At 38.3% G+C, this 17,522-nt stretch overlaps 3 protein-coding genes across 5 annotated transcripts in view; 2 read left to right on the top strand and 1 right to left on the bottom strand.

Annotated features, from left to right (window-relative positions):
* Positions 1-17,522, bottom strand: part of LOC123552806 (E3 UFM1-protein ligase 1-like) — a 385,734-nt gene that overhangs the window by 281,957 nt on the left and 86,255 nt on the right. The window lies entirely within an intron of this gene.
* Positions 1,925-4,014, top strand: LOC123563982 (uncharacterized). Its single transcript, XM_053540924.1, has 3 exons — positions 1,925-2,589; positions 2,870-3,546; positions 3,771-4,014. The coding sequence occupies exons 1-2, from the start codon at positions 2,465-2,467 to the stop codon at positions 3,138-3,140; spliced, it is 396 nt and encodes a 131-aa protein (XP_053396899.1). The 5' UTR covers positions 1,925-2,464; the 3' UTR covers positions 3,141-3,546; positions 3,771-4,014.
* Positions 4,765-6,077, top strand: LOC123551437 (uncharacterized). Its single transcript, XM_053540923.1, has 2 exons — positions 4,765-5,163; positions 5,424-6,077. The coding sequence occupies exons 1-2, from the start codon at positions 5,073-5,075 to the stop codon at positions 5,864-5,866; spliced, it is 534 nt and encodes a 177-aa protein (XP_053396898.1). The 5' UTR covers positions 4,765-5,072; the 3' UTR covers positions 5,867-6,077.

Raw genomic sequence — 17,522 nt, 5'->3', positions numbered from 1 at the left:
TGATGCAGAAATTGCCATATTTATAGTACCCTATATAGTTAACACTAGAAACTTCTAAGGGCCATAACTGTGGTGTTACTTGGGCAATCTGACTGAAACTTGATGGGCCCCATAACCTCATAGTGGTGAACATGTATATGACGTTTGTTTGGAAAAAATCTAAAATAAGGAATAATTTATTTTTTGGGGTGGGGGGGGGGTGATCAAGGTAAGGGGGTGACAAATATGTGGATTTTTAGACAATTAAAGGGCAATAACTCTTAATTTACAAAATAAATCTGAACGAAATTGTGTGTACACAACCACATTATGGTGATCTAAAGTCTGTTTAAGTTTCATAGCTCTAGGTCAAATATATCAAAAGTTATGATGCAGAAATTGCCATATTTATAGTACCCTATATAGTTAACACTAGAAACTTCTAAGGGCCATAACTCTGGTGTTACTAGGGCAATCTGACTGAAACTTGGCGGGCCACAAAAACTCATAGTGGAGAATATGTATATGAAGTTTTATATAAATATTCCCAAGCATTTCCTAGATATGGCTCCGGACGGACAGACGGAAGGAATGACGGACAACGCCAAAACTATATCCCTCCAACTTTCGTCGGAGGATAATAAGTACTATCAGCACGTGAAGTTTGAAGGTCCTGGGTGCAGTGGTTCGCGAGTAAAGTGCCTTCATGCAAAAAGTTAACGCTGTGACGAACGAACGAACTAACGAACGGACGGACAGTTGAAGGGAGGCACAAAAACCTTCACTTTTTTCTCCATTTTATAACATATCTAAATCCTACTCATGCCTTTATGTTGTTAACTATGATTATATTTTCACTCTCATAAATACATTTATCGCCGATTATTTTCACTTTATGCATGTTATGCTGTTGTGGGGATGACAATTTTTTGTTGTGGGTTTAACAATAATGGGAAGGTCCTGGATTCAGGTCTGGCTATAATGAGTCTAGGTATCATCGAAAAACAGGGTTATGGAACCTGTACAGTGCTTATCAGCTCATGACAGTGGACAAGTGTGTGAAGTTTCAATCCATACCCATTAGTGGGTACTGAGATACCAGCTTACATATAAGAATTTAACCAAAAACTGCTAAGTTGAAAAGGGGGCATAATTTTGTAAAATGCAAAGAAGAGTTATTGAACCTTTGCACTGCATGTCATAATCATGACAGCAAACAAGTGTGTGAAGTTTCAATTCTTTCCCATTAGTGGATACAGAGACACCAGCTTACATGCAAAAACTTAACAAAAAACTGCGAAGTAGAAAAAGGGGCATTTGAAAAAATGCAAAGACGAGTTATGGGACCTGCACAGTTAGACCATGAATGTGAACAAGTTTGTGAAGTTTCAATCCATTCCCATTAGTGGATACTGAGATACCAGCTTACATACAAAAACTTAACCAAAAACTGCTAAGTGGAAAAAGGGCCATAATTTTGAAAAACAAAGAGTAGAGTTATGGGACCTCTTAGTGCATGTCAGATCATGACAGTGAACAAATGTGTTAGTGAGTACAGAGATACCAGCTTACATACAAAACCTTAACCAAAAATTTTGTAAGTCGAACAAGAGATCACAGAGTGATCTTGGTGCCCATTTTTGAATGTTCTAAATTTCAAAACGAGCTCAAAATCCCACAAGAGCTCCGCCAAGCGGGGCAATATACGCCCGAAGGCTTACATCATAGGATGGGAGCAAAATCTAAAGAACTTGACTGTTGTAGCCCAAAGGACTGGAACAACAAAAGGAAAACTTCAAAAAACAAATCTAAGTCCACAAAAAAAGTATTCAAAGTCCACAAAAAAAATCCTTATCAGGTACAGGTATGTAAAAATACACCTAAAAATTGGAGGGACCATCCATGCTGTACCACAGAAAAGTGGTCTCGGTTTTTTTCCTATGGCCAATAATAAAAAAGTTTCAAAATAAGCCATTTATAGTAACATAAAAGGGAAGTAATTAAAAAAAAAATTATTGTAAGCATACCTGTCAAGTTTGACGCTTGAATCGTGATTCTCACGAGTTCAAGCTTCGATCACGATTTAACGAATTTGGAGCATTTTCTCACTCTTTCTGGGAAATCGGACCAAAAAAAATTATGGACCACATAATTATTTCATCTAATTTGCCATCTGGCATCGATATTTCAAGACATGATGAGAAGCCAATAAACTAAAACACATGTCAAGTGTCATTTTCAATATGCTGATTACGTGACCCCCTGCCGAAACAGTTCCTGGTCAGATTTTTGCTTCTACCGAAGCTTCTCGAAAGCGATTTGAACCAATCAAATTGATGCGTTAATTTCCGCAACACTACGAGCCAATCGTAAATCATCGGTTTGACTGACTGGTTACTATTTAAGTTATTAGCGGAAGTTGAATTGTGTGTAAATTACTGTAACCATTCGCGCTCTTGACCTTGACTTGTAAACACTAACTAAAATGAAAACGCCGGAGAAAAAGAAGAAAAATTACTCATCAAAATACAACGCATGGGAACAGGAATTTCCTTGGATTAGCAAAGCAGACAACGGACTAGGTTTTGCTTTCTGCAAGTTATGTAGGAGGTAAGTCGTATGCGCGACCGTTTTTCCGGTGCATGTTCAAACCGAAAGTAGATATTTCAAATCGAAAGTAGAATATGTACTAGCTTTATCAGACGATTGTTTCAATTTCTTTCTAATAAACATTTAAGTTCTAAGATACTTTTTTTATAGCACGCAAGTTGATGCCAACCACACTGCTATAGAAAATATACATAATATATTATTTATTTTTCTATTTATTATTGATTCATAATAGCTGTTGATGTTTCGTTGGCCTCACATGTACAAAATGTCATTTCAGAACGTTTTCTGTCTCGCATGCGGGCAAGAACGATGTTAGAAAACACGGACAAACATTAGTTCATAGCAAAACAGAGAAGTCTGAACTTCACACAAGCAACGTCAGAAGCTACTTCGTCAGTGCAGATGAGAAACCCGACGTTATTAATGCGGAAATCATCTGGGCACAGTTTGTGGCAGAGACAAACCTTCCGTTCAGTGTATCGGACACATTTAACAAGGCAGTGAAGGTCATGTTTCCTGATAGTGACATTGCCAAGAAGTTCCAGTAAGGGAAAACTAAAACCACCCAGGTAAAAACTGAAACCAAACATTAATTTAAACATACGTGTTTATATATTAATCAAACAGCAACGAAATTTTAGTGACATGTGTTCTTATTTTATTTTACCACATATTTAAATACTGAAGAATGCACTGTAACAAAACTGGTTGTTTCAGATTGTTAAGGGTGCTTTGGATCCAGATGTCAGGAAGCCAGTGATCGAAAAAAGCCAGAAACAGCCCTTTTCGTTGGCCATAGACAAGAGTAATGACAGGGGTGATGACAAGCTTTTGGTAATCTTGGTATGGCTTTTCGACTGAAGTGGGTTGCTCGGTTACACGTCTGCTGGACATGCCTGTCTGCAATGTTGGGACAGGGGCTGCAATCTTCAACACGTTGAAGACAGTACTAAGGTATAATTATGTAATTTAAATATCTCATTTTTATATTAACCTGTTTTAATTCTATTCAGAAACAATTTCTCCTAGCTTATTTTGATCGGTCTAGACACCACCCATGAAGCGCCAAAAGCTAATAAGGGAGATAGAGGTGCAATTTTCATTAAAAATTATTAATGCCCTTTTACAGCTGGGCGAACTAGGGCATGTAATATGTATATCTCCCTTGTCTCTTTCAGTGACAATGACATTCTGTGGAACAACTTGGTGGCGTTCACTAGTGACAACTGCAACACAATGATTGGGAAAAACAACTCGGTGCTCAGTCGTGTGCGTGAGAAAAATCCCCATGTGTATGCCCATGGATGTGTTTGCCATATCGCCAACCTGTGTGCTTCTGCTGGTGTTAAAGCTCTCCCCATCAGTGTTGATGAGTTGCTGACTGACATATACTTCCATTTTGATCAGAGGTTTGTGAAACTGATAATTCAATGAAAATCTTCTGAAGGAAATAATGAATTTAAAATAGTCACATATAAGATATTTACTTTATGTACTGAATTATTTAAGACATTGTCTTGTAGATAGTTTTCTTGAAAAAAAAAAAGCATTAATGAAGATAAAACTAATTTAAGCAAATCATTTTCAATACAAACAGAAAGGAATTGTACAAGGAGTTCCTCGAGTTTACAGAGGTTGACCCAACTAAGCTGCTCAAGCATGTCAGTACCTGCTGGCTGAGTCTACAGGTGCATTAACAGGACATTTGACCACTACCCTGCACTACAGAGCTACTTCCAGTCCCATAACGATTTTGAAAGGCAAGGGCATATTAGGCGTGTTGCTCAACTCCTCTCAGACCCTACAACCATCTTGTATCTGAGATTTTTAAGCTTCATTCTTGCTGCATTGCATGAATTCAACACAACATTCCAGGTATTTTAATAGATGATATAATAAAACTAAAATACAAAACAAAGTGATAGAAAAAATGTCTTTTAAAGTGTTGATTTGTAATCAAAATTTAATATGTTCAAGATTGTTTTTTTTTTTGTTTTTTTAAAGCAACAACCATATCACACTTTATTCATTAACTAATATCAAGTAAAACTAACAAATGACGTGTCCTGTTCAAAGGCTGATGATTCACGTATTGGGTACATGGCTACAGAGGTCCAGCACATCATGCGGAAATTCTTGAAGAAGTTTGTCAGGTCACAGGTTATCAGGGAGGCTAATGATGTAAGATCCATCGCTTATGACGATATATCAAACCAGCTTCCTGACGACATAACTGCAGTCGGCCAGACCACTAAGTGCTACATCAGGGAACACGAAGATGACCTGACTGACGATCAACTGGACAAGTTCTTCAGGTATGTACATGTAAGGTTGGCATAAATTCTCATCTTAGAATGACTTCATTTTAAAAGTGTAAGAGAATATCATTATGTTTTACACATAAATAATGTTGATACTTTCAAACATACTGCTGATATTTCAGGTCAGTTCGGGCCTTCTATCAAGCAACAGTGAAAAAGATGCTGAAGCACTTCCCCTTTGATGACCCAGTCCTCCAGGACTCCAGTTTCCTGGTTCCTACCAGCTGGGAAGAGATCGAACAAGATGCAGGTATTAATCTATCCCTTGCTAAATTTCTAAAATGGACTGCTCCATCTTTCAATTATGAAAATACCATTTATAGTTCATATGAGGTTTTCATGAATAATTTACTGACTGGATAGCTAACAGTGGAGATCATGATCAGACTGCACAGATGTATGAAAAAGGAAATAAATGTCATTGCTAGATTTGAACTGGTTAGAATCATCCTTATGTAATATTACCATTATTCAGACATTTACTTGATATTCTCTCTTTTGTATTTACAGTTGTGAGACTAGGAAGAAGATTTCCTGGTATAATCCACCCAGAGGACCTGGATCAACTTGAGGAGGAGTATGGGGACCTCCAGGTGCTCAGATCCAACGTACTTCCAGAGTATGATGAGCACACCAAGCTGGACGAGTACTGGGGAAAACTGGCATCCATGAGGAACAAAATAACAGGAAAGTCCAGATTTCCAACACTGACCAGATTGGCCTGTGCTTTACTGACAATACCTAACAGCAATGCTGACTGTGAACGCACATTTAGCTGTGTAAGAAAAGTTCAGACTGAGCTGAGGAGTGATCTGGACAGTACAACAATCACTGCTCTGTTGTCCTGTAAGATAATCAGGGACAGGAAATGTTATGACTTAAATATAAGTGATGACCTGAGACTTCAGTCAAAGAAGGCAACACACAAATATAACAAAGAACTGTGTAAATAAAGGAATGAAAAACTCAAAAGTGTTAATGTAGACAGCATTATTTTATATTAAATTAGAAAACTAAAACTTTTCATGTATCATGAAATAAAATTAAACAAATAAGATCATGTGTTTTCAATATAGAGTGTGTTAAAGCAAGACAAAGGAGAGTGGACCTGAAATTCATATAAATGGTCTCAGAAAGCACCAGAATGCATATTTTCATGTATATTTATCAAAAAGAATTTGGGGGAGATCCCCCAAACACCCCCAGCGGGAGGAGTAAACCCCCTCCCGCACCCACCCCCGCGCGTCGCTTTGCTACGCGCAGAAATCTCACTCTTTCATATTATGGAAACTTGACAGGTATGTTGTAAGTGAACAAAAAAGAGATCTGCCAAATAAAAACAAGAGCACTGCAATGCAGAGCAATATACACAAAGCAAAGTCATATATGACTTCTGACCCTTAAGTGTGACCTTGACCTTGAAGCAAGTCATCCGGAACATGCACTCTGCATGTTGTCTCTGTGTGGTGAACATTTCTGCCAAGTTTCTTTGAAATACTTCCAGCAGTTCAAGAGTTACAGAGCGGACACGAAACAAACTGATATGACTTTTGACCCCTAAGTGTGACCTTGACCTTGAAGCGAGTCATCCGGAACATGCGCTCTGCACGTCGTCTTTGTGTGGTGAACATTTGTGTCAAGTTTCTCTGAAATCCTTCAAGGGGTTCAAGAATTACAGAGCGGACACGAAACAAACAGATATGACCTTTGACTCCTAAGTGTGACCTTATCCTTGAAGCGAGACATCCAAAACATGCGCTCTGCACGTCGTCTCGGTGTGGTGAACATTTGTGTCAATTTTCCTTGAAATCCTTCAAGGGGTTCAAGAGTTACAGAGCGAACACGAAATTGCTAACGGACAGACGGACGGATGGACACCAGCGTCATAACATAATACGTCCCTTCGGGCGTATAAAAGTAGGCAACTATGTCAGAATCCAGGTCATCACAGTCCTTGGATCCAGTGACCTCTAATACCAATTGGTAATTTTGGCTCCATACAAGGTACTTACATACCAAATATCAAAGAGATTGGTCAATATATGAATGTGCTATGAGCCAAGCACAAATATGTTACTAGGTCAAAATCAAGGTCAAAGTTCATTTCGGTACACAAAACTGCATGTGGGTTCATGCATGTGGTCCAAATTTGAAAGCTGTAGCTTGAGAAATGTGAAAGTAGGTCACTAGATCAATTTCAAGGTCAAAGTTCATTTCGGTACACAAAACTATGCATGTGCTTCAAATTTGAAGGCTGTAGCTTGAGAAATGTGACAGGTTCTAGGTAAAAATCAAGGTCAAATTTTAATTCAGAACACAAAACTTTGCATGAGGTCCAAATTTGAAGCCTGTAGCTTGAGAAATGTGAAAGTAGGTCACTAGGTCAATCTCAAGGTCAAAGTTCATTTCAGAACACAAAACTATGCATGTGGTCCAAATTTGAAGGCTGTAGCTTGAGAAATATGAAAGTAGGTTACTAGGTCAAAATCAAGGTCAAATTTTATTTTGGAACATAAAACAATGCATGTGGTCCAAATTTGAAGCCTTTACCTTCAAAAATGTGAAAGTAGATCACTAGATCAATATCAAGGTCAAAGTTTATTTCAGTACACAAACCTATGCATGTGGTCCAAATTTGAAAGCTGTAGCTACAGAAATGTGAAAGTAGGTCACTAGGTCAAGATCAAGGTCAACTCATATCAACGTTCATCTAGCTTCTCAAAACTATACATGTGATCAAAATTTGAATGTTGTAGTTTAACAAGAGATCACAAAGTGATCTTGGCGCCCACCATTGAGCCATTTTTGAATGTTCCAAATTTTAGGACTAGCTCAAGGTCAAAATCAAGGTCAAAGTTCATTTCAGTACACAAAACTGTGCATGTGGTCCATGCATGTGGTCCAAATTTGAAAGCTGTAGATGAGAAATGTGAAAGTAGGTCACTAGATCAATTTCAAGGTCAAAGTTCATTTCGGTACATATAACTATGCATGCGCTTCAAATTTGAAGGCTATAGCTTGAGAAATGTGAAAGTAGGTACAAGGTAAAAATCAAGGTCAAATTTCATTTCAGAACACAAAACAATGCATGTGGTCCAAATCTGAAGCATGTAGCTTCAGAAATGTAAAAGTAGGTCACTAGGTAAATCTCAAGGTCAAAGTTCATTTTGGTACACAACACTATGCATTTGGTCCAAATTTGAAGGCTGTAGCTTCAGAAATGTAAAAGTAGGTCACTAGGTCAAAATCAAGGTCAAATTTCATTTTGGAACACAAAACTATGCATGTGGTCCAAATTTGAAGCCTGTACCTTCAAAAATGTGAAAGTAGGTCACTAGGTCAATGTCAAGGTCAAAGTTTGTTTCTGTACACAAAACTACGCATATGGTCCGAATTAGAAGGCTGTAGCTACAGAAATGTAAAAGTTGGTCACTGGGTCAAGATCAAGGTCAACTCATGTCAAGGTTCATCTTGCCAGTCAAAACTATACATGTGGTCCAAATTTGAATGTTGCAGGTTATGGACAAGAAGATTTTAAAAGTTTTTCCCTATATAAGTCTATATGAACCACATGACCCCCAAGGCGGGGCCATATTTGACCCTAGGGGGATAATTTGAACAAACTTGGTAGAGAACCACTAGATGCTACATTACAAATATCAAAGCCCTAGGCTTTGTGGTTTGGACAAGAAGATTTTCAAAGTTTTTCCCTATGTAAGTCTTTGTAAACCATGTGACCCCCAAGGTGGGGTCATATTTGACCCTAGGGGAATAATTTGAACAATGTTAACAGAGGACCACTAGATGATGTCACATACAAAATATCAAATCCCTAGGCCCTATGGTTTTGGACAGGAAGTGTTTCAAAGCTTTTCCGTATATAAATCTATGTAAATTATAAAAATAAACAAAGGGCCATAACTCACTCAAAAATTGTTGAACCAGTCTGATTTTCAGGGGGACACAACTAGGGTACCAATACATCATTCTGACGAAGTTTGGTCAAAATCCCCCCAATAGTTTCTGAGAAGATGCGATAACGAGAAATTGTTAATGGACGGACATAGAGTGATTTGAATAGCCCGCACCATCTGATGATGGTGGGCTAAAATCAAACAAGAGGACCATGATGGTCCTGAATCGCTCACCTCTTCCCATATGACACAGTTTTGAGTATGACGTCGTTTTTTCTATTATTTGACATAGTGACCTAGTTTTTGAGCTCATGTGACCCAGTTTTGAACCTGACCTAGATATTATCAAGATAAAAATTCTGACCAATTTTCATGAAGATCCATTGAAAAATATGGTCTCTAGAGAGGTCACAAGGTTTTTCTATTATTTGACCTATTGCCCAATTTTACGAAGGTATGTGACCCTGTTTTGAACTTTACCTAGATATCATCAAGGTGAACATTCTCACTAATTTTCATGAAGATCTCATGAAAAATATGGCCTCTAGAGAGGTCACAAGGTTTTTCTATTTTTATACCTACTGGCCTAGTTTTTGACCGCATGTGACCCAGTTTTAGAAACTGACCTAGATATTATCAAGGTGAACATTCAGGTCAATTTTCATGAAGATCCATTGAAAAATATGGCCTCTAGAGAGGTCAAAAGATTTTAATAATTTTAGACCTACTGACCTAGTTTTTGACCGCAGTTGACCCAGTTTCAAACTTGACCTAGATATCATCAAGATGAACATTCAGACCAACTTTCATACAGATCCCATGAAAAGTATGGCCTCTAGAGGAGTCACAAGGTTTTTTTATTATCTGACCTACTGACCTAGTTTTTTATGGCACTTGACCCAGTTTCAAACCTGACCTAGATATCATCAAGGTGTACATTCTGACTAATTTTTATGGAGATCCATTCACAAGGATGGCCTCTAGAGAGGTCACAAGGTTTTTCTATTTTTAGACCTACTGACCTAGTTTTTGACCGCACATGACCCTGTTTCGAACTTGACCTAGATATCATCAAGATGAACATTCAGACCAATTTTCATACAGATCCCATGAAAAATATGGCCTCTAGAGAGGTCACAAGGTTTTTCTATTATTTGACCTACTGACCTAGTTTTTGATGGCATGTGACCCACTTTCGAACTTGACCTAGATATCACCAAGATGAACATTCAGACCAACTTTCATACAGATCCCATGAAAAATATGGCAATATCATGAAGATCTCATGAAAAATATGGCCTCTAGAGAGGTCACAAGGTTTTTCTATTTTTATACCTACTGGCCTAGTTTTTGACCGCACATGACCCAGTTTCGAGTTTCTTATGGCACGTGACCCAGTTTCAAACTTGACCTAGATATCATCAAGGTGAACATTCTGACCAATTTTTATGGAGATCTATTCACAAGTATGGCCTCTAGAGAGGTCACAAGGTTTTTCTATTTTTAGACCTACTGACCTAGTTTTTGACCGCACATGACCTGTTTCGAACTTGACCTAGATATCATCAAGATGAACATTCAGACCAATTTTCATACAGATCCCATGAAAAATATGGCCTTTAGAGAGGTCACAAGGTTTTTTCTATTATTTGACCTACTGACCTAGTTTTTGATGGCACGTGACCCACTTTCGAACTTGACCTAGATATCATCAAGATGAACATTCAGATTAACTTTCATACACATCCCATGAAAAATATGGCCTCTAGAGAGCTCACAAGGTTTTTCTATTATTTGACCTACTGACTTAGTTTTTGATGGCACGTGACCAACTTTCGAACTTGACCTAGATATCATGAAGGTGAACGTTCTGACCAATTTTCATGAAGATGTCATGAAATATATGGCCTCTAGAGAGGTCACAAGGTTTTTCTATTTTTAGACCTACTGACCTAGTTTTTGACAGCACGCGACCCAGTTTTGAACTTGACCTAGACATCATCAAGATGAACATTCAGACCAACTTTCATACAGATCCCATGAAAAATATGGCCTTTAGAGAGGTCACAAGGTTTTTCTATTATTTGACCTACTGACCTAGTTTTTGATGGCACGTGACCCAGTTTCGAACTTGACCTAGATATCATAAAGGTGAACGTTCTGACCAATTTTCATGAAGATCTTGTGAAATATATGGCCTCTAGAGAGGTCACAAGGTTTTTCTATTTTTTAGACTACTGACCTAGATTTTGAAGGCACGTGACCCAGTTTCAAACTTGACCTAGATATCATCAAGATGAACATTCAGACCAACTTTCATAAAGATCCCATGAAAAATGTGACCTCTAGAGTGGTCACAAGGTTTTTCTATTTTTAGACCTACTGACCTAGTTTTTGACCGCACGTGACCCACTTTCGAACTTGACCTAGATATCATCAAGATGAACATTCTGATTAACTTTCATGAAGATCCCATGAAAAATGTGACCTCTACAGTGGTCACAAGGTTTTTCCATTATTTGACCTACTGACCTAGTTTTTGATGGCACGTGACCGAGTTTCGAACTTGACCTAGATATCATCAAGATGAACATTCAGGCCAACTTTCATACAGATCCCATGAAAAATATGGCCTTAAGAGAGGTCACAAGGTTTTTCTATTATTTGACCTACTGACCTAGTTTTTGATGGCACGTGACCGAGTTTCGAACTTGACCTAGATATCATCAAGGTGAACGTTCTGACCAATTTTCATGAAGATCTTGTGATATATATGGCCTCCAGAGAGGTCACAAGGTTTTTCTATTTTAAGACCTACTGACCTAGTTTTTGAAGGCACGTGACCGAGTTTCGAACTTGACCTAGATATCATCAAGGTGAACGTTCTGACTAATTTTCATGAAGATCTTGTGAAATATATGGCCTCTAGAGAGGTCACAAGGTTTTTCTATTTTTAGACCTATTGACCTAGTTTTTGAAGGCACGTGACCCAGTTTCGAACTTGACCTAGATATCATCAAGATGAACATTCTGACCAACTTTCATAAAGATCCCATGAAAAATGTGACCTCTAGAGTGGTCACAAAGTTTTTCTATTTTTAGACCTACTGACCTAGTTTTTGACCGCACATGACCCAGTTTCGAACTTGACCTAGATATCATTAAGATGAACATTCTGATTAACTTTCATGAAGATCCCATGAAAAATGTGACCTCTAGAGTGGTCACAAGGTTTTTCTATTTTTAGACCTACTGACCTAGTTTTTGACCGCACGTGACCCAGTTTCGAACTTGACCTAGATATCATCAAGATGAACATTCTGATTAACTTTCATGAAGATCCCATGAAAAATGTGACCTCTAGAGTGGTCACAAGGTTTTTCTATTTTTAGACCTACTGACCTAGTTTTTGACCGCACGTGACCCAGTTTCGAACTTGACCTAGATATCATCAAGATGAACATTCTGACCAATTTTCATAAAGATCCCATGAAAAATGTGACCTCTAGAGTGGTCACAAGCAAAAGTTTACGGACGGACGGACGCACGGACGGACGCACGGACGGACGACGGACGACAGACACCGCGCGATCACAAAAGCTCACCTTGTCACTTTGTGACAGGTGAGCTAAAAAATTGGTCACTAGATCAAAATAAGCGACCTTGAGCCTAAACAAGAGAGATGACACAATTAATGAGTTATATGCAATTTTTTTTTCCTATTACGGAAACAGAGAATGCACATTATAACTAATAATTAAACCCAGAAATTTATACTAAACACTTTAATCATCAATCTACTAGGTTAGTCCATTCACTGCTTAGGTGTAACAGGAAAATAATGAACAACTTGAATCATTATCTCATTAGTGTCTGCAGACTTTATGACCCTTCTACAGGTAAGGCCATAAACAAGAGGGCCATAATGGCCCTATATCACTCACCTGTCATCATTGCACATAAGGACAAGAAGGTCAAAAAATAATCAAGATTAAAAGAATCATGAGAAAATATAGCTGAAATTTAAGAGGTACAGGTATGTTAAAATACACCTATAAATTAGAGGTACCATCCATGTTGTACCACTGGAAAGTGGTCTCGGTTTTTCCCTACGGCCAATAATAAATAAGTTACTAAATAAGCTATTTAAAGTAAATAAAAGGGAAGTAATTAAAAAAAATAATATTGTAAGTGAACAAAAGAAGGATCTGCCAAATAAAAACAAGAGCACTACAATGCAACGCAAATGCAGAGCAATATACACATAAAACAAAGTCATATGACCTTTGACCCCTAAGTGTGACCTTGACCTTGAAGTGAGCCCTCTGCACATCGTTTCCATGAGGTGAAGATTTCTGTCAGGTTTCTTTGAAATCCTTCAAGGGGTTCAAGAGTTACAGAGCGGAAGGGAAATTGCTAACCAACAGACAGACAGACGGACACCTAGGCGATAACATAATACGTCCCTTAGGGCGTATAAAAAGGAATCGAGATCGTATGGTGATACAAGTTGTGTGCAAGTTTGGTTAAAATTAAATCATAAATGAAGCCAAAGTCAAAATAGCTAATTTTGGCCCTATCAGGGGCCATAACTCTGGAACACATTATGGGATCTGGCCTGTTCAAGAAAGGAACCAAGATCTTAATATGGTTACACAAGTTTTTGTGCAAGTTTGATTAAATTCAAATCATAAATAAAGCTGTTATTGTGCAGACAAGGTCAAAATAGCTAATTTTGGCCCTTTTAGGGGCCATAACTCTGGAACCCATAATGGGATCTGGCCAGTTCAAGAAAGGAATCAAGATCTTATGGTGATACAAGTTGTTTTGCAAGTTTGGTTAAAATAAAATCAGAAATGAAACCACTATCGTGCAGACAAGAAATTGTGGATGGACGACGTGACAGGTGAGCTAAAAACCAATGAGCTACTTTGAGGGCCACTGGACATAAAATCATATTAGAAATAAAAACAAGAGATCACAGAGTGATCTTGGCGCCCACCAATGTGCCATTTTTGAGTGTTCCAAATTTTAAGACTTATTGACTACCTCAAGGTCAAATTTCATTTCCGTACACAACACTGTGCATGTGATCCAAATTCAAAAGCTGTAGCTTGAGAAATGTGAAAGTAGGTCACTAGGTCAATGTCAAGGTCAAAGTTTGTTTCAGTACACAATCCTATGCATGTGGTCTAAATTTGAAGCCTGTAGCTACAGAAATGTGAAAGTAGGTCACTAGGTCAATGTAAAGGTCAAGGTTCATTTCGATACACAAAACTATGCATGTGGTCCAAATTTGAAGGCTATAGCTTGAGAAATGTAAAAGTAGGTCACTAGGTCAAAATCAAGGTCAAATTCTATTTCAGAATACAAAACTATGCATGTGGTCCAAATTTGAAGCCTGTACCTAAAAAATGTGAAAGTAGGTCACTAGGTCAATGTAACGGTCAAAGTTCATTTCGGTACACAAAACTACGCAAGTGGTCCAAATTTGAAGGCAGTAGCTTGAGAAATGTAAAAGTAGGTCACTAGGTCAAAATCAAGGTCAACTCATGTCAAGGTTCATCTTGCCACTCAAAAATATACAGTGGTCCAAGTTCGAAGGCTGTAGCTACAGAAATGTGAAAGTAGGTCACTAGGTCAAAATCAAGGTCAACTCGTGTCAAGGTTCATCTTGCCACTCAAAAATATACATGTGGTCCAAATTTGAATGTTTTAGTTATTGACAAGAACATTTTAAAAGCTTTTCCCTATATAAGTCTATATGAACCATGTGACCCCCAGGGCGGGGCCATTTTTGACCCTAGGGCGATAATTTGAACAAACTTGGTAGAGAACCACTAGATGATGCTACATTACAAGTATCAAAGCCTTAGGCTTTGTGGTTTGGACAAGAAGATTTTCAAAGTTTTTCCTTATGTAAGTCATATGACCCCAAGGGCGGGGCCATATTTGACCCCAGGGGTATAATATGAACAATCTTAGTTGAAGACCACTAGATGATGTCACATACAAAATATCAAAGCCCTAGGCCCTGTGGTTTTGGACAAGGGGTTATTCAAAGTTTTTCCCTATATAAGTCATTATAAACTATGTGACCCCCAGGGCGGGGTCATATTTGACCCCAGAGAAATAATATGAATCATCTTGGTAGAGGACCACTAGATGATGCTTCAAACCAAATATCAAAGCCCTAGGCTCTGTGGTTTTGGATAAAAAGGTTTTCAAAGTTTTTCCCTATATAAATCTATGTAAAATATAGAAATAAACAAAGGGCCATAACTCACTCATAAATTGTTGAACCAGTCTGATTTTCAGGGGGACACAACTAGGGTACCAATACATCATTCTGACAAAGTTTGGTCAAAATCCCCCCAGTAGTTTCTGAGGAGATGCGATAACGAGAAATTGTTAACGGACGGACGGACGGACGGACGGACTGACGGACGGAATGACGGACGGACGGACCACGGACGCAGAGTGATTTTAATAGCCCACCATCTGATGATGGTGGGCTAATAAACAAAGGGCCATAACTCATTAAACAAGAGCGCCGCTAAGCGGGGCAATATACGCCCGAAGGCTTACATCATAAGATGGGAGCAAAATTTTAAGAACTTGACTGTTGTAGCCCCAAAGGACTGGAACAACAAAAGGAAAACTTCAAAAAACAAGTCCACAAAAAAAATACTCAAAGTCTACAAAAAAAATCCTTATCAGGTACAGGTATGTAAAAATAAACCTTAAAATTGGAGGTACCATCCATGTTGTACCACAGAAAAGTGGTCTCGGTTTTTCCCTACGGCCAATAATAAAAAAGTTTCAAAATAAGCTATTTATAGTAACATAAAAGGGAAGTAATTCAAAAAAAAAATTATTGTAAGTACAAAAAAGAGATCTGCCAGATAAAAATAAGAGCACTGCAATGCAGAGCAATATACACAAAGCAGTCATATATGACCTTTGACCATTAAGTGTGACCTTGACCTTGAAGCAAGACATCCAAAACATGCGCTCTGCACATCGTCTCCGTGTGGTGAACATTTGTGTAAAGTTTCCTTGAAATCCTTCAAGGAGTTCAAGAGTTACAGAGCGGACATGAAACAAACTGATATGACTTTTGACCCCTAAGTGTGACCTTGACCTTGAAGCAAGTCATCCGGAACATGCGCTCTGAACGTCGTCTTGGTGTGATGAACATTTGTGTCAAGTTTCTCTGAAATCCTTTAAGAGGTTCAAGCGTCACAGAGCGGACATGAAACCAACTGATATGACCTTTGACTCCTGAGAGAGATCTGCCAGATAAAAACAAGAGCACTGCAATGCAGAGCAATATACACAAAGCAGTCATATATGACCTTTGACTCCTAAGTGTGACCTTGACCTTGAAGCGAGACATCCAAAACATGCGCTCTGCACATCGTCTCGGTATGGTGAACATTTGTATAAAGTTTCCTTGAAATCCTTCAAGGGGTTCAAGAGTTACAGAACGGACACGAAATTGCTAACGGACAGATGGACTGACGGACGGACACCAGCGTCATAACATAATACGTCCCTTCGGGTGTATAAAAATTGTTGAACCAGTCTGATTTTCAGCAGGACACAACTAGGGGTACCAATACATCATTCTGACAAAGTTTGGTCAAAATCCCCCCAGTAGTTTCTGAGGAGATGCGATAACAAGAAATTGTTAATGGACAGGACGGACGGACAACGGACGCAGAGTGATTTGAATACCTAACAAGAGCACCGCCTTGCGGGTGCTGACGCTCATCTGATTTTTTTTGTATAATAGAAATATTGTCCTACCCATGATTTTCTAAGTCTAAAAAGGGCCATCATTCTTGCAAAAAGCAGGATAGAGTTATGTTTCTTGATGTACAGTGTCCACTTATGATTGTGAAAAACTGTTGCAAGTTTTAAAGCAATAGCTTTGATAGTTTATGAGAAAAGTTGCCTTAAACATAATACTCAACCAAGAAAATGATTTTCTAAGTCCAAAAGGGGCAATAATTATTGCAAAAGCAGGATGGAGTTATGTTGCTTGCTGTACAGGGTCAGCTTATGATGGTGAACAAGTGTTGCAAGTTTCAAAGCAATAGCTTTGATAGTTTAAGAGAAAAAGTTGACCTAAACATAAAACTTAACCAAGAAATCTGATATTTTCTAAGTCCAAAAGGGCCATAAAATTCTTGCAAAAAGCAGGATGGAGTTATGTCTCTTGCTGTACAGGGTCAGCTTAGATGGTGAACAATGTTGCAAGTTATAAAGCAATAGCTTTGATAGTTTAGGATAAAAGCTGACCTAAACATAAAACTTAACCAAGAAAACTGATTTTCTAAGTCCAAAAGGGGCAATAATTCTTGCAAAAAGCAAGATGGAGTTATGTTTCTTGATGTACAGGGTCTGCTTATGATGGTGAACAAGTATTCCAAGTTTCAAAGCAATAGCTTTGATAGTTTAGGAGAAAAGTTGACCTAAACATAAAACTTAACCAAGAAATCTGATATTTTCTAAGTACAAAGGGGCCATAAATCTTGCAAAAAGCAAGATGGAGTTATGTTTCTTGCTATACTGGGTCAGCTTATGATGGTGAACAAGTCTTCCAAGTTTCAAAGCAATAGCTTTGATAGTTTAGGAGAAAAGCTGACCTAAACATAAAACTTAACCAGGCAACGCCGACGCCGACACA

The sequence above is a fragment of the Mercenaria mercenaria genome, chromosome 4, assembly GCF_021730395.1.
Source record: "Mercenaria mercenaria strain notata chromosome 4, MADL_Memer_1, whole genome shotgun sequence".
In the NCBI taxonomy this organism is placed as follows: domain Eukaryota; kingdom Metazoa; phylum Mollusca; class Bivalvia; order Venerida; family Veneridae; genus Mercenaria; species Mercenaria mercenaria.
Note: the sequence above shows the minus strand (reverse complement) of the source record. Positions and strands in the feature narration are given on the sequence as shown.